This window comes from Aethalodelphis obliquidens, unplaced genomic scaffold (assembly GCF_003676395.1).
Source record: "Aethalodelphis obliquidens isolate GAN/ISIS:26980383/991018 unplaced genomic scaffold, ASM367639v1 scaffold34, whole genome shotgun sequence".
NCBI classification, from domain to species: domain Eukaryota; kingdom Metazoa; phylum Chordata; class Mammalia; order Artiodactyla; family Delphinidae; genus Aethalodelphis; species Aethalodelphis obliquidens.
In genome coordinates this window covers 8,471,051-8,498,986 of record NW_020837978.1, presented here as the reverse complement: position 1 = coordinate 8,498,986, position 27,936 = coordinate 8,471,051, and the positions used below count along the sequence as shown (strand labels likewise).

The 27,936-nt window shown below is 41.3% G+C and overlaps 2 protein-coding genes across 2 annotated transcripts in view; one reads left to right on the top strand and one right to left on the bottom strand.

Moving 5' to 3' along the window:
- Positions 1-24,323, bottom strand: part of TMEM170B (transmembrane protein 170B) — a 43,433-nt gene extending 19,110 nt beyond the window's left edge. The window contains exon 1 of the mRNA XM_027128367.1: positions 23,586-24,323. Coding sequence (XP_026984168.1) covers positions 23,586-23,901 — 316 coding nt within the window. The 5' untranslated portion in view covers positions 23,902-24,323. The remainder of the gene's footprint in view (positions 1-23,585) is intronic.
- A 294-nt stretch (positions 24,324-24,617) lies between these two features.
- The window catches only part of NEDD9 (neural precursor cell expressed, developmentally down-regulated 9), a 296,988-nt gene continuing 293,669 nt past the window's right edge, over positions 24,618-27,936 (top strand). Inside the window, exon 1 of the mRNA XM_027128364.1 lies at positions 24,618-24,731. The gene's annotated coding sequence lies outside the window, so the exon portion shown is untranslated. The remainder of the gene's footprint in view (positions 24,732-27,936) is intronic.

Genomic DNA, 27,936 nt, shown 5'->3' with positions numbered 1-27,936 from the left:
AATAAGTCAGTGATTTTTATCTTTTATGATTTTAAGAATTTCAGGCCATTTCCCTCTTGGCTCTCACCTTTACATACTAAAGAATCAGTCAGAATTTTTTTAATGCTTTGTCTCTCAGGTCGTATGCTAGTCCTTAGCAGGAACTCCTCAAGCTCTATCACTCTTTCTTCAATGTAGTCTCGGTTACTGTTCATTGAAGCCTGGTTTACAGACAATTGATGAGCATGCCTTTCATTCTCTCTCTTTCTGGCTGAATGGTGGTTGCCAAGGACTTGGGGGAGAGGGAAATGGGGGACTTCTTATTTTAAAATGGCTACAAACACAAGGGATCTTTGTGGCAATGGAACTGCTCTGTATTTTGACTGTGGTGGTGGATACATATACAAGTGATAAAACTGTACAGAACTAAACACACACACACACAAATGAGTACAGGTATACAAGCAACACTTGTGGAATCTGAAAAAGGTTGGTGGGTTCTATCAATGTCAATATCCTGGTTTTGATATTATACAGCAGTTTTCCAAGATGTTCCCATTGGGTAAATGGGGTAAAGGGCACGTGGGTTTTCTCTATACTATTTCTTACAACTGCATGTGAATCTACAATTATCTCAAAATTAAAAGTTTAATTTTTAAGAAGAGAGGATATATAGAAAACAGATTTTTTAAAAAATCAGTTTCAGCCTGCTAAATTCTTAAGAATTGACACTTAGAATGGACTTATAATTTGAAATCATTTCAAGGAAGAGACATCTGATATATTTTTCTGTGTTAAAGTACCATGCATGCTTCTCTATGGCATAAGAGAGAGATGCTGGTGATTAAGGAAAAACAGACAAAGCTTGCCTTTTAGAGGTCTTTCTCTTCCAGCTTTCAGAGAAGTAATGCTTTCACACTGTCACTCCCAAACAAATAGCTTCAATTTATAAAAAATAAAGACAAAAATGCTTAACTTGCCCTGAAGAATATTTATATTTTAAAAGATATTATTTTCCAGAGTGACCCTAACAAAGCGAGACTATGATACAGCAATAACAGGGGGGGAGGGATGCTCATCAAGGCGGTTCTGAGATGAGACAGGCGCTGGAACAGGCACCTACTCTTAATAAGAGCAGCCATTTGCCTTGATCCCCAGTCCTGCTTCTCACCAGGGCTACCCCCAAAAGCACTTTTATTTGTTGTCCTCATAATACAGGTAGAGTGAAAATTTTCTTGACTATATGTAACACTATGAACAGGGATTATCTGACATTATAAGTAATGTTGTTTGCCTACTGACTATATAGCTATAGTCAGTATACCTAATAATTAGGAAAATTAAGTCTAATGTCTTATAAATCCCCAAGCTATCAAAGAATTATACAACTGAAACAGAATCTCAAATGGTCCTCTAATGTCCAATCCAGGATTATCCCTCAAGCAGACTGAGCACAATCTGCCCAAACTCAAATTTATTTTTATGTTTCTTTGTTTTTCTTAATCACACTATTTATCATGGAAAAAAAACCGAATGCTGCTGAGAATATCTACAATTAATTTAGGTTTCATGTTGTTACTACTTTTTTTTTTTTTTTTTTTTTTGCGGTACGCAGGCCTCTCATTGTTGTGGCCTCTCCCGTTGCGGAGCACAGGCTCCGGACGCGCAGGCTCAGCGGCCATGGCTCACGGGCCCAGCCGCTCCGCGGCACGTGGGATCTTCCCGGACCGGGGCACGAACCCGCGTCCCCTGCATCGGCAGGCGGACTCTCAACCACTGCGTCACCAGGGAAGCCCGTTACTACTATTTTAAATTACCTGATAGATCAATACAACCATGTCAGTGAACAGGGCCTCTGAAGACCTGGTTCTACTCCAGATAAACAAGTCTGTCTAAGGTCCGACTCACTAGTGGCAAACGCAGCACACCTGGAGAACCGCAGGAGCCTAAGAGTAGAGTGAAGACAGATGCCCCAGGGCCCTAGAGAAAGAACAGTTGCTAAGAACGGGAGAGGAGTATGACAACCTTTTCTTAACTTGTGCAGGCTTGTACGGCTAACGTGAACACCCAGAGGCCCAGTTTTCTCTTTCCACCCATATCCCACCTAATCCAAGCTTCTTGCAACTAAGCAACAATAAAAGGATGAAGCCAGAGGGAGAGTTTGCTGGTGCTAAACAAAATACAAAATGAGAAATTAAAAATACACTTACAAAACAGAAACCTTGAAGCATGCCGTCCATTCAATTACCGTAATTCACTGAAAGGAGATATTCCGTCTTCATTAAAGCCCTTTCATTATTTTTCCCTATTCAAGGCTGTCCATAATCTTCATCTTAAACTGAATTGTTGCAGTGTGTTTGTTTACTTTTAGTGGGATAAGAGGCAGAGGAGTAGTGATTTGTTCCAGTCTCCAAACAATTCTAGAAATAGCCCTGATCCCAATCTGTATCTCTCTCAGCCCTGGTTGCCAAGTCACTAAAAATTATCTTCTGTGCTTTTGTTTGTTTGTTTTGTTTTTTTGCGGTACGCGGGCCTCTCACTGCTGTGGCCTCTCCCGTTGCGGAGCACAGGCTCTGGACGTGCAGGCTCAGCGGCCATGGCTCACGGGCCCAGCCTCTTCGTGGCATGTGGGAATCTTCCCGGACCAGGGCACGAACCTGTGTCCCCTGCATCGGCAGGCGGACTCTCAACCACTGCGCCACCAGGTAAGCCCTCTTCTGTGCTTTTGATTTTAATCTTTGGACAAAATTATTTATGAGAAATAAATTTCTCTAGATTCTAGAATATATTAACTAAGTAAAAACAAATCAAAGAATGGTACATATTGTATGATCCTTTTTGTTCAAAAATTATAGGTACAGAGAAACACATAAACAGATTCTAACAATGGCTATCTTTTAAAGATAAGAGAGGAGATGGGTTATATTATTTTATTCTTTACTGATTATTTTTTAGCAACCAGCCTGGTTTTTTGTTTTGTTTTGTTTTTTTACTTTACTGCAGATACACTGTCTTTAAAAGATAGTTTTTCATTCTAGAATTCATCAAAGGAGAACATGCTCAATGAAGCCAATGCTTCTCAACCCAGACTGCTCACAAGAATTACCCACAGAGCAACTAAAACTATCACTTGAGGGGGGACCTAGACAATTATATTTTCATCAACTCTACCAGATAATCATGACATGAAGTAAAGACAGAAATCACCACTCTAGGCTAAGGTTACATAAGAGGTACTTACTAAAAAAATCCAAAAGTCATAAAAACAACAAAACCTATCTCAACAGACAAACACTAAACATAATTTTTAATCCTCTATAGCATATCTAACCCTTCTAACAAAATCATTAGCAAATAGATACTGAACATTTACATGTATTCAGCATACTCTAAGCCTCAAGGTGAAAATAAACCAGTAAGACTAAATTTGGGGGCTGTTCATAATTTCTATCTTCTTTATAGAAATGGTCCTCATTATATGTTTAAATAATCTGTGTTCAAATTTGGTTATCTCAAGTTTGTTTTTTCATTCCAGCAAATCTAAGGTGAGGCAATCGCTCCCCTTAGTTTCCGACACCAGTGACTTCTCAGTTTGGGGATGTGTCCCACACAGGCAGCTTATTAAACTCTCAGGGAGATGATGCATTTATAATTTGAAAAAATCCCCTAGATCAGGGATTGGCAAAGTATGGACCATGAGTCCTATCTGACCACCAACTGTTTCTGTACAGTCTGCGAGCTGACAATGGTTTTTACATTTTGAAATGGTTGAAGAAAACCCAGAAGAACAATATTTCATGACACGTAGAAAGTACACAGAATTCAAATTTCAGTGTCTATAAAGTTTTCCTGGAACACAGTCATACTCATTCATATTGTCGATGGCTACTTTCATGCTACGATGGCAGAACTGAGTAGTTATGACAGAGGCCACGTGGCCCACAAAGCTGAATATATTTACTGCAGTTACTATATATATGCTGAGTATGTTAAATACTGGTCCTTTATAGAAAAAGCTTGCTGACTCCCGGTATAGATGATTTTGACATCTGCTCCAGGGGGCTGGGTTGTTACCCCACACCTCACTGAAAATTACAGTCACAGTACTTTCATATATTATCAAGACCTGATACTTTGGGTGTTTAACTAATGGTACGTCAATGGCATATATTCTAACACCACAGGTTCTTCAGGGCACAGTATGCAGCTGTCGCTATGGGGTACATACACCCATAGTTACACAGAACAAGAGGGAGAAATGTCAAGAAAGATCCCAAGAGAATTCGTTGCCACCTGAATTTTTTTTTTTTTTTTTTTTTTTTTTTTGCGGTACGTGGGCCTCTCACTGTTGTGGCCTCTCCTGTTGCGGAGCACAGGCTCCGGATGCGCAGGCTCAGTAGCCATGGCTCACGGGCCCAGCTGCTCCGCGGCATGTGGGATCTTCCCGGACCGGGGCACGAACCCGTGTCCCCTGCATCGGCAGGCGGACTCTCAACCACTGTGCCACCAAGGAAGCCCGCCACCTGAATTTTTAAAATAAACAGGACTGAACCAAATGATAAACACACTGGAGATGGAATGAGGGTGAGGAATGGGGAGTGGGGCACTCGAAGCTAACGGTTCTCAGCCTTGGCTAGATGTTGGAGTTACTTGGGAGAGCCTAAAAGAAATACCACCCTCAGAAATTCTGACTTAATTGGGCTTCAGAATTTTTTAAAGTTTTGATTCTTATGCACAGCCAAGAATGAAAAACTGCACTAAGACAAAATGATCTAATCATGGAATTATGTACAACTGAGAATATGCAATTGCAAAACCTCCAGTTTGGCTAAAGCCGAGAAATATGGAGAGAACTGGCTGCAGATTATAGAGGTGTGCTGGAGCAGCTTTTGTGGGGAAGGGAGGGCGCTTACAGACCCTGAAGATGTGGACTTTATTCTGAAGACTGAAGGTCATGAGGAGCCAATGGAAGACTTTAAATAAGGAAGTGATACAATCACATTCACCTTTTAAAAAATTAATTATCCTGGCAAGTATGGGAAAGGGGGACGAGAAAGAGATGAGAGACTATCAGAATATTTCAAGAGTCCCGAGAGAAACTCAGGCCTGGACTTAGGCACTGGCCTCAGGATTGAAAATAATTTGAAATATTTAGGATTTGCTGATGGCCTGGATGATGGAGGTGAGGAAGATGTGATGTCTGGCCTCCCAGATTTCTGCTATGGACAGCTGAATAGACGACAATGCTGTCAGGTTTGGAAACATGGGAAAATATGTTTCATGCATCAGCAATACTATTCAAATGTTGGTGAGAAGCAAAGAGTAAAGAAGCTAAAGGCAAGAATATGTCAAGTAGGGCTTCCCTGGTGGTGCAGTGGTTGAGAGTCTGCCTGCCGATGCAGGGGACACAGGTTCGTGCCCCGGTCTGGGAAGATCCCACATGCCGCGGAGCGGCTGGGCCCATGAGCCAGGGCAGCTGAGCCTGCGTGTTCCGTAACGGGAGAGGCCACAACAGTGAGAGGCCCGCGTACCGCAAAAAAAATAAAAAAAGAAAAAAAGAATATGTCAAGTAGAAAAATGTGAAGATTACCTATACATGCATATTATGGGCCATGTTTTAAAAAGCAGTAAATCTCAAGTTTGTTGTGTCAGCAATCTTCCTAAGTTCATGATCTGTCAAATTTTAAATCTATGATTACTAAAACAATTCTGTTATTAGATATAAATTTGAATTAAATTTAGGATATAGAAAGCTATAAAGAATGTCACTCTCATCCTAACAATGAGAAAAAGATAAACTACAAAATCATAGCTCTTCTTTAGCCCATCAGTCAGGTGACACTACAAGATAACAAAGTAACCTGAATTTCAAAGAGGGACAAGACCCTCCAAGGAGACAGGTGACATACTCACTATGTTTCCTGTGGCAAAGCACAGGAACAGGAAGTGGGTACCATACAAGTGGGTAAAAAGAAATCTGCTAAAATTTTAACCGACAGTTAAAGTCCAAGTGTGCGATTAATCGGTCAGCTTGGAGTAAGTGACACAAGGAAAGTGCACAGTCACCTGCAAGCTCTTTTCCACAGGTCTCTACCGAGCACTCCCTAGAAAGACGGAGACGGGAGAGAGCCACCCCAGTGGTGTATGTCGGCCTATAGGAGGTGATCAGTGGCTGCTAAGGGAAACAGACAACCTGGCATGCTTCTTGGATACCTTTTTCCTATTCAAAACAAGCCTTAGCCATTGCTGGAAGGCAGCAAATCCTGTCACCCTCAGGGGACAAGCAAAGACCCACTGCAGCTCCAGCTTGGGAAAGAGTAGAAGGAAAAATCCTTTACCCCTGGGGCAGGGGCAGAAAACCATCCAGGACCCAGGATCCTATTCTAAGCAGAGTCAGTTACTGCTGAGGGAAGGATAGAAGACTCCTGCCCAAGACCAATCACAGATACTAGGGAGAGCGTGGCTACCACGGTTCAGAAAGGCAGGACCGTGGACAGCCCCACCCAGATACCCCACTACACAGAGCTTGCCTGAGACTAAAACTGGACAGGACAAGAGAGAAATTTCCCCTGCCCCAAGTAATGAGCAACACAAGGCTGTGGCTGGGGGAAGGCAAGGGTGTGGAGAAACACTTCTTCCATGGTGCAGGCTTGCAGAGGTGGCTAAAAGCTGACAATACAGCACTAACACTGATACTAACCCTGCAGCACCCAGCCCCCACCCTGCGTACAAGGCAACAACAGCACCTTCTGGGGAATTTGAAGCCTAGGGTGTGCTGAAGGTAACCATAACAAGAAAGCTCAAACTCAGCTCACTCCTGACTAAATTAAATCAACCTTCACCTACTGGTCTAGCAGAAGAAGCCCATTTCCAGGCATAAATATTGATATTACATACCTCAGTCACTACTGTTATACATATAAAGTCCTTAATTCAATAAAAAAATATTGAATTAAGACACCCTCAGAAACAGGAAAACCAATTCATTGTCAAGAAATAAAGTGATCAGACTTAGAGATGATCCAGATTTTAAAACAACCAGACAGGGACCTTAACTATAATTAACATGTTAAATACTCTCCTGGAAAAGGTAGACAACGCACAAGAACAGATGGGGAATTTCAGCAGAGAGATGGAGAGTCCAAGAAAAAGTCAAACGAAACTGCTTAAAAGAAAAAACAAGAAAATGCAAAAACAGAAAAACCATAATATCAGAGATGAAGACTTCCTTTAATGGGCTCACCAGCAGACTTGACATAGTTAATTAAGCAAAGGATCAGTGAACTTATCATAGCAGCACTATTTACAAGAGCCAAGACATGGAAGCAACCTAAGTGTCCATCCACAGATGAATGGATAAAGAAGATGTGGTACGTAGGTACAATGGAATATTACTCAGCCATAAAAAAGAATGAAATAATACCATTTGCAGCAACATGGATGGACCCAGAGATCATCATACGAAGCAAGATTAAGTCAGACAGAGAAAAACAAATAGCAAATGACAGCAGTCCCCAACCTTTTTTGGCACCAGGGACTGGTTTTGTGGAAGACAATTTTTCCATGGACCGGGGCGGGGGTGGATGGGTCAGGCAGTAATGCAAGCAATGGGGAGCGGCAGACGAAGCTTCACTCACTCACCTGCCACTCACCTCCTGCTGTGTGGCCTAGTTCCTATCAGGCCGCAGACCGGTACCAGTCCACGGCCTGGGGGTTGGGGACCCCTGGCATATAATATTGCTTATATGTGGAATTTAAAAAATGATACAAGCGGGCTTATTTACAAAACAGAAATAGACTCACATAGAAAACAAACTTATGGTTACCAAAGGGGAAAGGGGGGGAGGTATAAATTAGGAGTTTGGGATTAAAATATACACACTACTATACATAAAATTGATAACCAACAAGGACCTACTGTATAGCACAGGGAACTATACTCAATATCTTGTAATGACTTATAATGGAAAAGAATTTAAAAAAGAATCTATTTACCTATCTATCTATCTATGTATCTATCTATATAACTGAATCACTTTGCTATGCACCTGAAATGAACACAACATTGTAAATCAACTACATTTCAATAAAAAAATTTTTAAAAATAATCAGTGGGCTTCCCTGTGGCGCAGTGGTTGAGAGTCCGCCTGCTTATGCAGGGGACACGGGTTCGTGCTCGGGTCCAGGAAGATCCCACATGCCGTGGAGCAGCTAGGCCTGTGCGCCATGGCCAATGAGCCTGCACATCCAGAGCCTGTGCTCTGCAGCGGGAGAGGTCACAACAGTGAGAGGCCCATGTTCCGCAAAAATAAAAAGGTAATAATCAGTGAATGTAAAAGTAGACAAATAGAAATTATTCAAATTGAAATATAAGAGAAAAAGAGGGGGGGAAAAACAAAGAAGTAGTAGGAGGGAAAAGAGGAACCATCCAAGAGCTATGGAATAATTTCAAATGGTTTAACATACATGTAATTGGAGTCCCAGATGGAGAAGAAAGAGATAATGGAGAAGAAAAATATTTAATGAAACAGTGGCCGAAAATTTCTAAAACTAATAAAAGATATCAAACCACAAATCTAAGACTCCCAGAGAATCCTAAGCAAGAAAAAGACCTCCCAAAAGAACTAAAAAATAAAAAAACAAAAATAAAGCACACACACATACCTAGATTCACCACAGTGAAATGACTAAAAAAACAAAGATAAAGGGGAAGTATTGAAGAAGAAATAAGGAAAAAAGAAAGAGAGAACAAAAGACATTACACACACAGAGGGACAAAGATAAAAAGTACAGCAAACTTCTCATCAGAAGCAACCAAACCAGATGACAAATTACAGTAACACTTTAAAAAACTAAAATGCAAAGTCAGAACCTATATTCAGGAGAAACATTTTTCAAAACTGGAGGTGAAATGAAGATTTTTTTCCAGGAAAAAAAAAAAACTGGAAAAATTAACTGCCAGTAGACCTGTGCTACACGGCATATTAAAGGAAGCTCTTCAAACAGGAGTGTAATTCTAGATGGAAACTTAACGCTCCACAAAGAAGTGAGCAACAAAGAAAATTAAAATGAAGGTAAACATAAAAGATATGTTTTCTGGGCTTCCCTGGTGGCACAGCGGTTAAGAATCCGCCTGCCAGTGCAGGGGACATGGGTTCAAGCCCTGGCCCGGGAAGATCCCACATGCTGTGGAGCAACTAAGCCCATGTGCCACAACTACTGAGCCTGAGCTCTAGAGCCCGTGAGCCACAACTGCTGAGCCCGTGTACCACAACTACTGAAGCCCATGCGCCTAGAGCCTGTGCTCCGCAACAAGAGAAGCCACCACAACTAGAGAAAGCCTGCGCACAGCAGCAAAGACCTAACGCAGCCAAAAATAAATAAATTTTTTAATATGTTTTCTTATTTTTAATCATTCTAATATTTTAACCAGATTTAAAAATAAGTTGTTGCGTTTTTTCACTTGAAGCCTCATTTAACATAGAAGTTAAAGCTATTGTAGATATTTTATAGCTGCCTGCTTCCACTTCTTAAGAGAGAGCAAAAACATTAGTTTTTAAATTTAATTGTGACACCTTCAAGAGCTGCTTGAATATACTGCCTCTCTCAAAGCTTACAGCAATACTGTTTATTACCCACTTAAACCAAATTACCCTTTCACCAGCTAATTATATAATTTTAAACTGTAAATTACAGTACTCATCATTGAATAGAAAAAAAATTCTTAGAAAAATAAATTTTTAATTTAAAACAATAAAAATATCATTTGCTGTAAAAAAAAAATCAGGTTAAGGCTATTTAAAATAGTTCAAAATTTGCTTTACATTTAAGCCACAGCACTACCTTCCTAAAAGATGCCATTCAATTTGTTCTTTCCCATAATCGATTAGTTACTCAGTTATAAAAGTTATAAAAGATCTTCCCGGACCGGGGCACGAACCCGTGTCCCCTGCATCGGCAGGCGGACTCTCAACCACTGCGCCACCAGGGAAGCCCTATCTTGAAATTTTAATCAGTCTTTAGCTATACTGAACACTCCACATTAACTTGCATTATATATCACAACACAGTTACAAATTGATCACAGAAAAGCTTCATTTTAAAAAAATCCAGTGTTCCCAATCCTTGAGTTCTCAGTAATAAAATCGCCTTAAGAGCTAGTTTAAAATGTACCTTCCTAGGCCCTGGTCTCAAGGATTCTAATTCCATAGCTGTGGACTGGGTCTATGGACTGTACCCTCAACCAGCCCCAGGTAATTCTGATATGTAGCAAGATTTAGTAACCATATTGGATTAAATTAATTCATGGTAGGGACTGGAGAGAGGGAGAATTTTATAATGAAAACATATTAGCGGGACTTCCCTGGTGGCACAGTGGTTAAGAATCCTCCTGCCTATGCAGGGGACACGGGTTCAATCCCTGGTCTAGGAAGATCCCACATGCCACAGAGCAACTAAGCCCATGTGCCACAACTACTGAGCCCACGTGCCACAACTAATGAAGCCCGTGAGCCTAGAGCCCGTGCACCGCAACGAAGAGTAGCCCCCACTCGCCGCAACTAGAGAGACCCTGTGTGCAGCAATGAAGACCCAATGCAGCCCCAAAATTAATTAATTATTAATTAATAAAACATATTGGCTACACATAGTTATCCAAAAGCAATATAATACTTTAAAATTTAATCAAGTCCTGGTGGTATTCCTGAACCATCCTCAAAACAGATCACCTCTCCTCTCTCTCCATCATCCCTTAAACAGGTTCTTTCTCTACTCTCTACCTCTTTTGTTGTCTTCAAAGTCCCATTACCTGGTTCTCCCTGAACTCAGCAAGCCGCCGAACTACGACTTAACCTGAAGGTTAGTTCGCCTCTCTACACCATGAGCCCCTTATGGAGAATGATTGACATTTTCATTTTTGTTTATCAGTGTTTGCCACAGAGACTGGCAAATGCTCATGATCAAGAAATATCCAACAAGCCTGATCCTTGAAAATGCTAGACACTGCTTCTTAGTATAATTCTTCTATATACATTTAATAAAATACATTGTATGGCCACTTCAATTATAGTAAGTAAAATGCACGCAAAATGCTTTGTACAGTACCTGACATATAGTAGGTGTTCAATAAATATAGCCATTGTTAGAATTATTCATCTGATTCTAAGGTAAGTCCAATGCACTGAATTCTCTGGGCCCTCCTCTTACATTTGACCGTTCTTAATTCCAGTTTCCTTCCCTGGTTCCAATTCCTCCTCCCCATCTCTGCCTCATCCTTCCTCTTCTGTTTAGAATTCCTTTCTACAGGAAAAATATCCCTAGTTATTCTAACTTTTCCTCCTGAATTATCTTACTTTTCTGGTCCTTTATTCCAATCACTAAACAAAGCAAAGATAAATATATTTATATTCTGATAGTTAACCATTTAAGAATCAAAATCATAGCTTACACAGTCCTAAGACTTATCTGGAAATTGCTTTAGGTTTAAGAAACATCATCTGGACCTTGGACATGGTACCGCCAGAGGATACTGATATATGATTCAAAGATAAAGAGATGGGTATTAGGAATGTAAAAACCTGAAGATGGCAATTCTAATTTTTGAAAAATTACAGTGGCTTCATTCTCGATAACACAGGTAAGTCTTCCAAATGGCAAAATCCTGTAAAGTACAAATCATATCAGTACTTATTAATTGGCTCAGTACCACAAAAGAGTAAGGGATTTTTCACATGTATTTCAGAAAAAGTAAATTTGGGGGTCTGGCACAAATATTGAAGAGTAGCACATTGTCTTTAGGGCTACATTTACAAAACATAAATTTCTATAATTGGACATCTGAAATAATTTTATCTGCATAAACTCACCTCCTATAATAGAGCATTTAGGAGGAGGAACTTAACCTAATGGGACACTAGAATACGTGCAGGGACTGAGAGAAGCATACCAGTTTGGGAGCACCACCAAACGAAGTTGCTGGCTCTACTAGTATGAGGTGTGAACAATTACAAGTATGTATACTAGGTACCCAAGTTTTCCCCCTTTCTCTCTTTTTTTTTATCTGATAATCACTATTAACACTAAAGTGGCTTAGCAACTATAAAATCTAAACGGGAAATATAACAGTGTGTATGTATATAGTAAAAATAAATAAGCACATATATATTTTGTAAACACACACACACACACACACACACACACACACACACACACTTGACCTTCATTCCAGTTTGAATTCCCAGCTTCCCGATGTTTATACCAATAGAGAGGTGCATCTGCACCCACATTTGCTGCTGACACAGAGAGGGGATGAGCCTGAAGCCAGACTTTGCCTTTTTTCCAAGGAACCAATTATTCCTTTCCCAACCCGAGCCCAGCTCTGTGTTTATCCGGGGGTTTAGGGATCCTGCCTCCTTCTAAGTAAAAAATTCTTCTCGAAACTCTTAGCAACCAAATTTGGGTGGGAACACAAAGTTGGGAGCCAAAATAGTTGAAGAAAATAAAAGTAAAGCAAAAGGAAACATTTCATTGTAGATCGTTATTTTGAAGTTAGGTTACCCATAAAACTGAAAGAGTATATACATTCTGACTCTAATTTTAGGTTGTGGTGGGCAAGAGGGATTTAGGACATATTCAGAGAAAGAAAAACTGTATGGGAAGGAAGGAAGCCACCTATCTCTCTACTTCAGTGAGCTGAATAAGCATATAACCTATACACAGTTAACAAACAATTTAGGAATCCTGAGAATCACACACTGTGGGAAGTGACATACAGAAGAGAACTCTGGCAATAGTTACCAACTGACAAAGATGGGGTCTCCAGGTGTTAATCTCTATATGAAATCCCCATAGTACTACTGTCTTCCAGGAAGGAGAAAAAACAGATTGAACTTGGTAGGATTTCTAAAACTAGATATATAGTAAATATGGATCACTAACTTTTACATAGCCTATGGCAACTTAAAATTTTAGAAAGATTATTACTATTATCACTATTCAATAATATCTTACATTGTACAGTATCTTTTATTTCTGGACAAAAATTAGTTCCATTCATCCATTCTTGGGCTCATTTGGGGCAAATACTTACACAGCTATTCTTAAGTGCCTTAAGATTTATCATCTATCAGACCTGCCTGAGTTAAAATCAGATGTGGAATAAAAGCAAAAGGCACAGAACTGAGAGTCAGTGAACAGCAGTTCTAGTCCTGGCTCTGTCATTAAATGACTGTTTGATCCCAGTCATGTATATCTCAATATTTCTAAAAGGAAGTAATCAAACTACATAACTTCTAGCTCTAAAATGTTGGCTAATTCTAATTTCTAGTTGTCGTCACTTTTAAAAAATATATTTCTATCAAAGTAATACATACACAAGACTACTTTCAAGAGATTGGCCTCTGAGATAAAAAGGTCAAAATTCTGCTTCACCTATGGGATAAGATACAGACAGAGGAATAAATCATACCTGTTAACTGAAAAAAAAGATGAGGGTACATTACCCTTTTATTTACTTTTTAATTAACCAGAATTCCTATTAACGAGATTTCTGCAAATCCTTCACAGTCATTTCTTAAATCTAAATCAGTCTGGTTACACTATGCTCCTTTCTATTACCTGTTTCATTTTCAAGTTTATGATGATGACAAAAATGCCTTCTGACTTAAAATGTGTTATCATAATCTGAAAAAAGGTAATAATTTTTCACTTATTAGCTACCAGATCTAAGCAAGTTACTCTTTGCTTCAATGTCTGAACCTGTAAAATAAGGATAAACACTAATCTCTCTCAAGATGGTTGAAAAGATTAAATAAAATACATGAAAGAATGGTAACTAGCACAAAAAAAGCATTTTTGTGTTTTAAAAGTATGACAATTATCTATATAAATTGCTTAAACACTTTATGTCCTAGTTAAAAGCATATTCACTCTAGAGACTTTTTCTTCCCTCTTTGTTTCCTGGTGCGCGAGGAGAGGGGATTAAGAGCACTGCTTAAAGGAGCTCCAGAGACGGGCGCAAGTCGCGGCTAACAGCGCGGACCCCAGAGACGGGAATGAGGCGCTAAGGCTGCTGCTGCCGCCACCAAGAAGCCTGTGTGCGAACACAGGTCACTCTCCAAACCTCCCTTCCGGGGAGCCTGTGCAGCCCGCCACTGCCAGGGTCCCGGGATCCAGAGACAACTTCCCCGGGAGAAGGCACGGCGCGCCTCAGGCTGGTGCAACGTCACGCCGGCCTCTGCAACGTCATGCTGGCCTCTGCCGCCGCAGGCTCACCCTGCATCCGTACCCCTCCCTCCCCCCGGCCTGAGTGAGCCAGAGCCCCCCAGTCAGCGGCTCCTTTAACCCTGTCCTGTCTGAGCGAAGAACAGATGCCCTCCGGCGACCTACACGCAGAGGTGGGGCCAAATCCAAAGCTGAAACCCGGGAGCTGTGAGAACAAAGAAGAGAAAGGGAAATCTCTCCCAGCAGCCTCAGGAGCAGCGGATTAAAGCTCCACAATCAACTTGATGTACCTGCATCTGTAGAATACATGAATAGACAACGAATCATCCCAAATTGAGGTGGTGGACTTTGAGAGCAAGATTTATTATTTTTTACCCTTTTCCTCTTTTTGTGAGTGTGTATGTGTATGCTTCTGTGTGAGATTTTGTCTGTATAGCTTTGCTTTCACCATTTGTACTAGGGTTCTATCCGTCCGTTTTTTTTTCCTTAAAAATTTTTTTTCTTCTTAATTATTTTTTTATTTTAATAACTTTATTTTATTTTATCTTATTTTATTTTATCCTCTTTCCCCTTCCTTCCTTCCTTCCCTCTTTCTTTCTTTCTTTCTACTTTTTCTCCCTTTTATGCTGAGCCATGTGGATGAAAGGCTCTTGGTGCTAAGCCAGGAGTCAGTGCTGTACCTCTGAGGTGGGAGAGCCAACTTCAGGACACTGGTCCACAAGAGACCTCCTAGCTCCACGTAATATCAAACGGTGAAAATCTCCCAGAGATCTCCATGTCAACACCGGCACCCAGCTTCACTCAACGACAAGCAAGCTACAGTGCTGGACACCCTATGCCAAACAACCAGCAAGACAGGAACACAACGCCACCCATTAGCAGAGAGGCTGCCTAAAGTCATAGTAAGTCCACAGACACCCCAATACACACCACCAGACGTGGACCTGCCCACCAGAAAGACAAGATCCAGCCTCATCCACCAGAACACAGGCACTAGTCCCCTCTACCAGGAAGCCTACACAACCCACTGAACCAACTTTAGCCACTGGGGACAGACACCAAAAACAACGGGAACTACAAACCTGCAGCCTGCAAAAAGGAGACCCCAAACACAGTAAGATAAGCAAAATGAGAAGACAGAAAAACACACAGCAGATGAAGGAGCAGGATAAAAAATGCACCAGACCTAACAAATGAAGAGAAAATAGGCAGTCTACCTGAAAAACAATTCAGAATAATGATAGTAAAGATGATCCAAAATCTTGGAAATAGAATAGACAAAATGCAAGAAACATTTAACAAGGACCTAGAAGAACTAAAGATGAAACAAGCAACAATGAACAACACAATAAATGAAATTAAAAATACTCTAGAAGGGATCACTAGCAGAATAACTGAGGCAGAAGAACGGATAAGTGACCTGGAAGATAAAATAGTGGAAATAACTACTGCAGAGCAGAATAAAGAAAAAAGAATGAAAAGAACTGAGGACAGTCTCAGAGACCTCTGGGACAACATTAAACGCACCAACATTCAAATTATAGGGGTTCCAGAAGAAGAAGAGAAAAAGAAAGGGACTGAGAAAATATTTGAACAGATTATAGTTGAAAACCTCCTTAATATGGGAAAGGAAATAGTTAATCAAGTCCAGGAAGCACAGAGAGTCCCATACAGGATAAATCCAAGGAGAAACACGCCAAGACACATATTAATCAAACTGTCAAAAATTAATTACAAAGAAAACATATTAAAAGCAGCAAGGGAAAAACAACAAATAACACACAAGGGAATCCCCATAAGGTTAACAGCTGATCTTTCAGCAGAAACTCTGCAAGCCAGAAGGGAGTGGCAGGACATATTTAAAGTGAGGAAGGAGAAAAACCTGCAACCAAGATTACTCTACCCAGCAAGGATCTCATTCAGATTTGATGGAGAAATTAAAACCTTTACAGACAAGCAAAAGCTGAGAGAGTTCAGCACCACCAAACCAGCTTTACAACAAATGCTATAGGATCTTCTCTAGGCAAGAAACACAAGAGAAGGAAAAGACCTACAATAACAAACCCAAAACAATTAAGAAAAAGGGAATAGGAACATACATATCGATAATTACCTTAAATGTAAATGGATTAAATGCTCCCACCAAAAGACACAGACTGGCTGAATGGACACAAAAACAAGACCCATATATATGCTGTCTACAAGAGACCCACTTCAGACCTAGGGACACATACAGATTGAAAGTGAGGGGATGGAAAAAGATATTCCATGCAAATGGAAACCAAAAGAAAGCTGGAGTAGCAATTCTCATATCAGACAAAATAGACTTTAAAATAAAGACTATTAGAAGAGACAAAGAAGGACACTACATAATGATCAAGGGATCGATCCAAGAAGAAGATATAACAATTGTTAAGTATTTATGCACCGAAGATAGGAGCATCTCAATACATAAGGCAAATACTAACAGCCATAAAAGGGGAAATCGACAGTAACACATTCATAGTAGGGGACTTGAACACCCCACTTTCACCAATGGACAGATCATCCAAAATGAAAATTAAAAAGGAAACACAAGCTTTAAATGATGCATTAAACAAGATGGACTTCATTGATATTTATAGGACATTCCATCCAAAAACAACAGAATACACATTTTTCTCAAGTGCTCAGTGAACATTCTCCAGGATAGATCATATCTTGGGTCACAAATCAAGCCTTGGTAAATTTAAGAAAATTGAAATTGTATCAAGTATCTTTTCTGACCACAACGCTATGAGACTAGATATCAATTACAGGAAAAGATCTGTAAAAAATACAAACACATGGAGGCTAAACAATACACTACTTAATAACGAAGTGATCACTGAAGAAATGAAAGAGGAATTCAAAAAATACCTAGAAACAAATGACAATGGAGACACGACAACCCAAAACCTATGGGATGCAGCAAAAGCAGTTCTAAGAGGGAAGTTGATACCAATACAATACTACCTTAAGAAACAGGAAACATCTCGAATAAACAACCTAACCTTGCACCTAAAGCAATTAGAGAAAGAAGAACAAAAAAACCCCAAAGTTAGCAGAAGGAAAGAAATCATAAAGATCAGATCAGAAATAAATGAAAAAGAAATGAAAGAAACGATAGCAAAGATCAATAAAACTAAAATCTGGTTCTTTGAGAAGATAAACAAAATTGATAAACCATTAGCCAGACTCATCAAGAAAAAAAGGAAGAAGACTCAAATCAATAGAATTAGAAATGAAAAAGGAGAAGTAACAACTGACACTGCAGAAATACAAAAGATCATGAGAGATTACTACAAGCAACTCTATGCCAATAAAATGGACAACCTGGAAGAAATGGACAAATTCTTAGAAAGGCACAACCTGCCAAGACTGAATCAGGAAGAAATAGAAAATATGAACACACCAATCACAAGCACTGAAATTGAAACTGTGATTAAAAATCTTCCAACAAACAAAAGCCCAGGACCAGATGGCTTCACAGGCGAATTCTATCAAACATTTAGAGAAGAGCTAACACCTATCCTTCTCAAACTCTTCCAAAATATAGCAGAGGGAGGAACACTCCCAAATTCATTCTACGAGGCCACCATCACCCTGACTCCAAAACCAGACAAGGATGTCACAAAGAAAGAAAACTACAGGCCAATATCACTGATGAACATAGATGCAAACATCCTCAACAAAATACTAGCAAACAGAATCCAACAGCACATTAAAAGGATCATACACCATGATCAAGTGGGGTTTATTCCAGGAATGCAAGGATTCTTCAATATACGCAAATCAATCAACATGATACACCATATTAACAAACTGAAGGAAAAAACCATATGATCATCTCAATAGATGCAGAGAAAGCTTTTGACAAAATTCAACACCCATTTATGATAAAAACCCTGCAGATAGTAGGCATAGAGGGAACTTTCCTCAACATAATAAAGGCCATATATGACAAACCCACAGCTAACATCATCCCCAATGGTGAAAAACTGAAAGCATTTCCACTAAGATCAGGAACAAGACAAGGTTGCCCACTCTCACCACTCTTATTCAACATAGTTTTGGAAGTTTTAGCCACAGCAATCAGAGAAGAAAAGGAAATAAAAGGAATCCAAATTGGAAAAGAAGTAAAGCTGTCACTGTTTGCAGATGACATGATACTATACGTAGAGAATCCTAAAGATGCTACCAGAAAACTACTAGAGCTAATCAATGAGTTTGGTAAAGTGACAGGATACAAAATTAATGCACAGAAATCTCAGGCATTCCTATACACTAATGATGAAAAATCTGAAAGTGAAATCAAGAAAACACTCCCATTTACCATTGCAACAAAAAGAATAAACTATCTAGGAATAAACCTACCTAAGGAGACAAAAGACCTGTATGCAAAAATTATAAGACAGTGATGAAAGAAATTAAAGATGATACAAATAAATGGAGAGATATACCATGTTCTTGGATTGGAAGAATCAACATTGTGAAAATGACTCTACTACCCAAAGCAATCTACAGATTCAATGCAATCCCTATCAAACTACCATTGGCAGTTTTCACAGAACTAGAACAAAAATTTTCACAATTTGTATGGAAACACAAAAGACCCCGAATAGCCAAAGCAATCTTGAGAACGAAAAACGGAGCTGGAGGAATCAGGCTCCCTGACTTCAGACTATACTACAAAGCTACAGTAATCAAGACAGTATGGTACTGGCACAAAAACAGAAATATAAATCAATGGAAGAGGATAGAAAGCCCAGAGATAAACCCACGCACATATGGTCACCTTATCTTGGTAAAGGAGGCAGAAATGTACTGTGGAGAAAGGACAGCCTCTTCAGTAAGTGGTGCTGGGAAAACTGGACAGGTATATGTAAAAGTATGAGATTAGATCACTCCCTAACACCATACACAAAAATAAGCTCAAAATGGATTAAAGACCTAAATGTAGGGCCAGAAACTATCAAACTCTTAGAGGAAAACATAGGCAGGACACTCTATGACATAAATCACAGCAAGGTCCTTTTTGACCCACCTCCTAGAGAAATGGAAATAAAAACAAAAAGAAACAAATGGGACCTAATGAAACGTCAAAGCTTTTGCACAGCAAAGGAAACCATAAACAAGACCAAAAGACAACCCTCAGAATGGGAGAAAATATTTGCAAATGAAGCAACTGACAAAGGATTAATCTCCAAAATTTACAAGCAGCTCATGCAGCTCAATAACAAAACAACAAACAACCCAATCCACAAATGGGCAGAAGATCTAAATAGACATTTCTCCAAAGAAGATATACAGACTGCCAACAAACACATGAAAGAATGCTCAACATCATTAATCATTACAGAAATGCAAATCAAAACTACAATGAGATATCACCTCACACCAGTCAGAATGGCCATCATCAAAAAATCTAGAAACAATCAATGCTGGAGAGGGTGTGGAGAAAAGGGAACACTCTTGCACTGCTGGTGGGAATGTGAATTGGTACAGCCACTATGGAGAACAGTATGGAGGTTCCTTAAAAAACTACAAATAGAACTACCATATGACCCAGCAATCCCACTACTGGGCATATACCCTGAGAAAACCATAATTCAAAAAGAGTCATGTACCAAAATGTTTATTGCAGCTCTATTTACAATAGCCAGGAGATGGAAACAACCTAAGTGTCCATCATCAGATGAATGGATAAAGAAGATGTGGCACATATATACAATGGAATATTCCTCAGCCATAAAAAGAAATGAAATTGAGCTATCTGTAATGAGATGGATGGACCTAGAGTCTGTCATACAGAGTGAAGTAAGTCAGAAAGAGAAAGACAAATACCGTATGCTAACACATATATATGGAATTTAAGAAAAAAAATGTCATGAAGAACCTAGGGGTAAGACAGGAATAAAGACACAGACCTACTAGAGAATGGACTTGAGGATATGGGGAGGGGGAAGGGTAAGCTGTGACAAAGTGAGAGAGTGGCATGGACATATATACACTACCAAACGTAAAATAGATAGCTAGTGGGAAGCAGCCACATAGCACAGGGAGATCAGCTCGGTGCTTTGTGACCACCTAGAGGGGTGGGATAGGGAGGGTGGGAGGGAGGGAGATGCAAGAGGGAAGAGATATGGGAACATATGTATATGTATAACTGATTCTTTGTTATAAAGCAGAAACTAACACACCATTGTAAAGCAATTATACTCCAATAAAGATGTAAAAAAAAAAAAAAAAAGCATATTCACTCAAACAGATGTAGCTGAAAATAAGGCGACTAGAATGTTTTAATCATGCAACTGTTAAGTATTGTTTTAAAAGCTCAATTCAATAAACATGCATTGAGCATATACTACGTGCCAGATACAATACGCTAGGATTCCAGAATTCCATGATTACAACAATGACCCCACACTCAAAAAGCTCACAGTCTAGAAGAGACAAATAAAAATTATAATGTAATTGAAAAATATAACAACAAAAGCATGTATAAGGAGCAGAAGGAACAAGATGAAGCACTTAATTCATTCTGTTTATAGAGAACAGAGAAGAAGTAGCTAAAGCAGCTTGGAAAGGGGGAAAGAGTAATTCTGTAGGCAGAGACGGGTTTCAAGCCTAGCTCAGCCATTTCAAGCTATTTGATGTGGGCCAACTTTACCTCTCTGAGCTTGTTTGTAAATCTGCTTTGGAGAGTTACACTGAAGATTAGAAATAATATATGTAAATTGCCTGATACATAGCAGGCATTTAATAAATAGGAGTTATCTTGTTTTAGAAGTTGTGTGTTTGTTTTTAATAGACTAAGTTCTAAATGGCACTGTAGATGCAAGAGGGAGGGGATATGAGGATATATGTATACATACAGCTGATCCACTGTGTTATACAGCAGAAACTAACACAACATTGTAAAGCAATTATACTCCAATACAGATGTTAAAAAAATAAACAATTTTAACTTACATCTTAATTATGAAGCCAAAAAAAAATAAATGGCACTGTAGGAGGCATCACTTAACTAATGACCAAGCTGCATCTGGGATCGCAAAGGTCACCAGCATGGAGAAGGTCATGATGAACCACATCAGAATGTTACCACTTACGGAGTCTACTTTTTAGCAGTGATGGGGTTCCTAACGTGGTACATTCACCTGCTGGTGAAGCCTATTTCTAATCTATTTTCTCCATTTTTACAGAATTTTGCGTACTCAGACTCTATTTAAATTTCCTAGAAGAGGTTCCCATGCTCCTCAGTCCCCGCTCAGTCCTGGTTTTGGATGGTCAGCATATCCCATATCCTTTATAAAATGGCAAGTCCAATGAGCAACAGCTGATTATTAGGACTATGTTAGGAGATAATTAGAACTAACCCTGGGTTGAAACTACTATTGTTAGCCTAACGGTTGACCTATGGGAACAGGAAGCCACTGTAATGATTCAGAATGTTAAAGTAAATATTTTAAAATATTGTTAAATCTGTCCGAGAGGTAAGTTACATTTACATTTACTCTATGGTTCCCAAAGCTAATTTTCTCTAAATACCCACCGATGAGCTAAGCCAGCCATTAACATATACAAATACATATTCTTAAATCCTTATTTTTCATTTTACTCCAATAAACATAATTCATACAACATTTGAAATAGTAACAGTGGATAAACACAAGGAACGCCATAAGTAAAATAAAGCGGTCTATCTCAAAATTCAATTGAATTATGAAATGGTTCTTATGTCAGTGTAGGTTTTCAGAACTAAAAACACGTTCCTGACCTGCAACCAGCATGTAAGGTCAGTGTGCTCCAAGTTAAATAACTACAGATTAGAAGTGAGGGCATATAATCCAATCCAGAATCCACATTAATTTTATTTATTTATTATTTATTTACTTTGCGGTGCGCGGGCCTCTCACTGTTGTAGCCTCTCCCGTTGTGGAGCACAGGCTCCGGACGTGCAGGCTCAGTGGCCATGGCTCACGGGCCCAGCCACTCCGCGGCATGTGGGATCTTCCCGGACCGGGGCACGAACCTGTGTCCCCTGCATCGGCAGGCGGACTCTCAACCACTGTGCCACAGGGAAGCCCCCCGCCCCATGTTAATTTTATATAGCAGTTTCCACATTCAAGGCACACAGCGTCTTTAAACTCAACCTTGTGGTAAATAATCCCAATTTTTCTCTATGAATATCTGAATTCCATGTAATGCTAGATTTTATAATATCTTGTATCCTATCAAGACAGGTTATATTTGTAAAATATTCTCCATAGTCTTAACCAGTTTAACATAATGCATTCTGAAATACTAATGCTCTATCAAAATTAGCTGTCTTACACATTTCCAAAAATTAAATCCTGAGTATGTTTTTAAGATTTTTCCCTGAGAAGCACGCACTGAGGAGTCATCAAACTGCAACTGAAATTACTTTCTTGTAAACACTAATCTTTAGCGAGTATTTTTTAAAGTCAGGGTATAATACAAGCATTTCTGCATTAACCAAGCCAGAAGTTTCTCCAGACCTACAAATTTGATTTTTAAAGTTTATGAGTATTATTGCTCACTTTTACAACTAGAAATTGATGTTAATTACTATAATATATTAAGTCCAATTCCCTCCTGATAGCCTTGACGTATGAAGGGAAATACACAAAATTATCAAATGTCACAGAAGCAGCAGCTTGAGGCCAGAGGGAGTCAGACAGACAAAAGGAAATAGGAGAGGAAGGAGATATACGGTTAAAGCAAAAAGTGCTTAGAATTCACCAGACCTTGACCCAGCCCGTGACCTAATATAATCTACTTAATGAGTCATTTATATCGCAAAAAAACAAAAACAAAAATTAACAGTTGAAGCAAACTGATCATTGTGAGCAGGGAATTTAAGTCCTGCATTCGATTTGAGATTTGCAAGAAAGAAAAAGAGCTAAACTAGAAAAAGACCTAAAGAGCAAGAAACGCGCGCGCGCGTGTGCGTGTGCGTGTGCGTGTGTGTGTGTATGGAGGTGGGGAGATAAATAAAGGCTAACTGTACTCAAGTCTCAGCGCTAAAGCTATTCCACGCGTACTACAGAAGCAGGGCGGTCGCCGGCCCTCCCCATGCAGGAAGGGAGGGGAGGCGGGGGTCGTGGATTCTCCCCCAGCGCTTCTGGAGCCGGGGTCTCGGGGGACTGGCGTCGGCGCCCCCAGAACAGGAGCGGAGCGGATCCAATTAACACCTTCCTCGCCAGGACTTGGGACCGCGAGCTCCCGAGCGGGGCGCGCTCGGGGGTGGGGCGGCGAGGAGCGCTTCCCCTCCGAGGGAGGGAGAAGGGAGGCAAGGGGCGGCACCGCATCCCGGTCCCCACCCCGGGCGCATCAATTACCCGTAAGGTTCCTCAGCACCGTCCCGTGGGCCCAGAGGCTCAGGACCTGCTGCACCGACAGGTTGATCATGGAGTGGTCGCCCCCCTCCGCCTTCATCTTCCCTGGGGGGCGCCCGCCGCCCTCTCCTCCGGCGCCGGGCGGCGGCGGCGGCTGCGAGGCTCCGGGGGCGGCGGCGGGTGCGCGGCTCCTCCAGGCCGCCGCCGCCGGGGGAGGCTTCGGGTCGCCGGGCTGGTCGCTGTTGCTGCCGCCGACGGGCCTCCGGGGGGGGCCGCTCAGCGCGTCTCCCAGGCAGCCCCCTCCCCGCCGGGGAGACATCGAGGACGGCGGACTGGGGAGGGGAGGGGGCCGGGCGCTCTCCCTGCTCGGCCCCCGAGCGATAACTCGGGTCGGAGGAGGCCGCTGCCGCTCCCTCTCAGGGGTAGCTCGGAGCCGCGGGGGCCGGGCACGCGAGGAGGCCGAGGTCACGCCGGGAGGTCCGGGGTGATGGGCAGCCGGCAGGTGCAGCCCCCGACGGGGCTCAGCTCATCACCGCGAGAGGACGAGCAGACCCGGGACTCGGAGGAGGCGGAGGCGGAGGCGGAGGCGGCGGCGGCGGCGGCAGTGGCCGCGGCAGCACCTGCCGCCAGCCTGCCAACCCTCCTGCCGCCGACACTCGAGGAACCGCCCCCTCCACCCGCGGCCGCCCCGGGCCGATCGTGCGCGCGCGCACGGGTCCCCACCTCCCCCGCCCTCCCCGGAGCTGCTGCGCATGCTCATTCTCCCTCTTCCCGCGACCCGTCGCCCTTCGACAGCCGGCCGGCCCCAAAGCCCTCCTCCTCCTGCTTTGCGCGCGCGCGAGCTCGCGAGGCTGACGGGGCTGAGCCTCGGCCCGCAGTGGGGCGGAGGGAAGCGCGGCCTACGTCACTAGCGCCACCGCCGGGCCTCGCTGCTGACTGGGCGCTCCAGGGGAACCAGCTCCACGCCCTCCCTGCCCCCGGTCCCCCGGCCCCGGGCGCGCGCCCTGGGAGAATCCGGGCGGTGCTGGAGCTCCAGGCTGAGCTGCAGCCCCGAGCCTACGTGACGGGGAGCGAGGTGTCAAACTCCGTCAGGTGGATGCTGTGACAGTTCACATCTTTGGCTTCGAATGAAATACATTGGATAAAAAGGTTTGAGTACAACTTTTCCTAACAAGTGTAAATATCTCAACATTGTAGATTTGTCAGTTTGTGGGTTTGGGGTTTGGGGTTTTTCTGGGGGGGGGGGTGAGTCACATGACCTGGGTAGGTTACTACTTGCAGAATATATCCGAAAGCCATTAAAACAGAAACAGACCCACTTTACGATTCATCCAGTCCTACCCACAGCCAGAACCTGGGCCTCCCGTGGTTCCGGCATCTGAACTCACCTGGAGTCCCGGGGCTAGGCAGGTGGCCTACACCTCAAGGCCACCCTCGGGGCTAGCTCATTTTTCGTTGCAGTACTCTCTTTACCTAAATTGTAAAAGTCTCCGTTATCTCCCCCCAGCCCCGCCCAGCTCAGGCCTTAAACTAGACCTCTCTTCCCGTGGTCTGCTGCCTTTCTCCATATCCACCGTTAGCCCGAGGAACTGTCTAAAATTCAGCCACAACAAAGTGAACTCCTCCTTGAAGTCTGAAACCTTTTATCTTGAAAAATAAGAATTAAATTTTGGCAGTGATCACATATGCACCAGTCAGCCGCCTCTCCCCATCCTTTTTCAGTCTCTTTACTGTCTGAAAAGGAAATCTGCAAAGGACGCCGAAGTTCATGCTGGAGCTAAACCATCAAGTACTTTGGGCAAAACGCAGGAGGGTTGGTCACCCGCAAAGGGCGTTCTTGGGGACCACCTTAAAATATACATATGTATATTTACATACGTATGTGCGTGTCAACGGAAATAATGTACAGCGAGAGAGGTGTGAGCTAAGTTTTATTTGGGGCAGAACGAGGACTGTAGCCGGGGATACAGGCTTTCAGGCAGCTCTGAGCAGCTGCTCTGAGGAGGTGCGGAGGTCAGTATATATGTGACTTTGGTGAAGGGGACGTATGTGCCCTTAAGCACACATTTTGGCAGAAAGTTGCTGCTGGTCACAAGAAGGTTGGTGCTGGTCACGAGGAGCAGGTGTCTCTGTTAATGATTTTAGTGCTTTTGTAGATGTGAGAAGATGCAAGAAATTGGGCTCATAAATTCTCCTGAAAATACCTAACTGGAGACCTGTTGTGCCAGTTTTTCCTGGAGCACGGAGGGCCTCATTCCTGATCTCCACCCTGAACTCCTTTCAGGGTGTGGGGAAGTTTAGCAGCTGCAGTGGCTACTGACTTCATTCTTATAGAACCAGAAGGCAAAAAACAATTTTTAGTTGGCATATGTATTGTCTGTTTGATGTCGCAACACAGGAGGAAAGGGAAGAGTCTGCATCACTAATAAGAACTGAGCCAAAACTCATAATGTGGAGTTATCGTCTTCTGAGGATATAGAATTCATGAGATCTTAATTTAAGATTATAAAATAATCAAACTTAAAAGAGGCTTTACCACTTTGCTAATTCACTTTATTTTACAGATAGGGGAAACTGATTCTGCAGAATTAAGTGCCTTAGAGAGGTGACACCACTTCACAGCCCAGTTTCTGAATTCCTAGTCTGTTCATTCTTTCCAGTAGCCACATCTTCCTTACCTAACTATCAACTCCATACCTTTAAGGTTCTGGATGGGGAGATGCAGGTTACCTAATGATTACCAATAAGAGATTTGACATGATATGATTAGCGGTATTAGAGAATATGACTACATTCAATGAAGGGTTCATATCAAACTCTCTAAGCAGCAGCTCATTAAACTCTCACATCAGGAACTTTTAGTTAGTTTACACGGAATCAGTGGGGTTCTTATTATTACACACTACTGTTTACAACATGGTAGCATGCATTTAAAATATTCAGAACCTGGGACAGTGCCTAGCACATGGTGTTCATCAAATATTTGTTGAATGAATAAATGAATAAACTTAGAAAAGTCAGCATTTTTCTTGTTTCACATAATTTTTTTAATGGAATCTAAGTGTTGATTTCTGGAAATGAGAAAGTAAGACACAGCAAGGAAGGCCCAAATCGATAATGCACTTTGATAACCAGACAACGTTTCCCTTGCTATTCAGCTCAATTCAGTAAGCATTTATTTGGCATCTGTTATCTGTAATAATGTTCTGTGCTAGGCATTACCTACAGGATTTGAAGATTCATAAGGTCTCAGCTCTCTAGGCTAATACCTTGCATTCAACTTGTGTTTGCCTTGATAAAGCTAATGATAAACATAATGATATGTTGGAAGCGTATATTCTTAAGTGAATTGAACATTTCCCAATGACCAAGGTTATGAAGCCCAAAACTGAATTAATGCAGGTGGAAGTTGTGTAATTTCTTTCAGTATTGAGTTAATACACCGGTCAAGGAATGGTTTAGTCACATTCCTGCCAGAAATCAGGGAACACCCCAAATAAATTCTAGAGGTCTCTTTTAGCCCTGTGCCCTTGCATGTGAAATAAATAACAATTCACAAAGAGTTCCTAGTTTATTTCTTACACACAAGTAAGGGAACACCCATAAGTCTTAGGAATCCTATTAATTGTCCAGAGAGGGCCCAGAAGAAAGCTTTTAAAGTCAATTAGAATATAAAATGATATTGATCCTTTGAGAAAAACATTAACTATGAGGACATCTTTCTCCTTTATTATCTTCCTTTCTCGCTGTACAGTACTATATCACAGAATCACATTACATAGGCAACCTAATTTCATCTCACGACACATTTCAGCAGCTCCAAACTCTGAGTGATGGGGCAGGTTTAAAAGATTCATTATCTGGAAAATATGGTTTGAACACTGGCTGCATCACTTACTAGCTTTAAAATGGGAATACTAATGGTACCTCTTCAGATTTTTGGCATCATTTAACTAGTAGTAATAATCAACACAGCTCCTTCCTCCTGCCAGACCTTGTGCCAAGTACAACATATTAGCTTATTTAATTTTCACAAGGATGGGTTGAAATTTCATAACACTAATTTAATAGTGTTAAATTTTATAACACTATTAGACAATTTTTTTTTCAAAATCTATACACAAAACCTCACTTCTGCCCAAATCTTGTTTCTTGTTCTTATACGCACACGCACACACACACACACACACACACACACACACACAGCGAAAGCACTGTTGGTTTTTTTGAAGAAGAATATAAAATTCTGTTGGAAGAAATGACAGAAATAAGAGGAAGAAATGGTCGTGCATATTATTTTAAAATAGGTACTGCACTGAAATTTACTTGTTGAAATGTTTCTCAGAACCCCTGT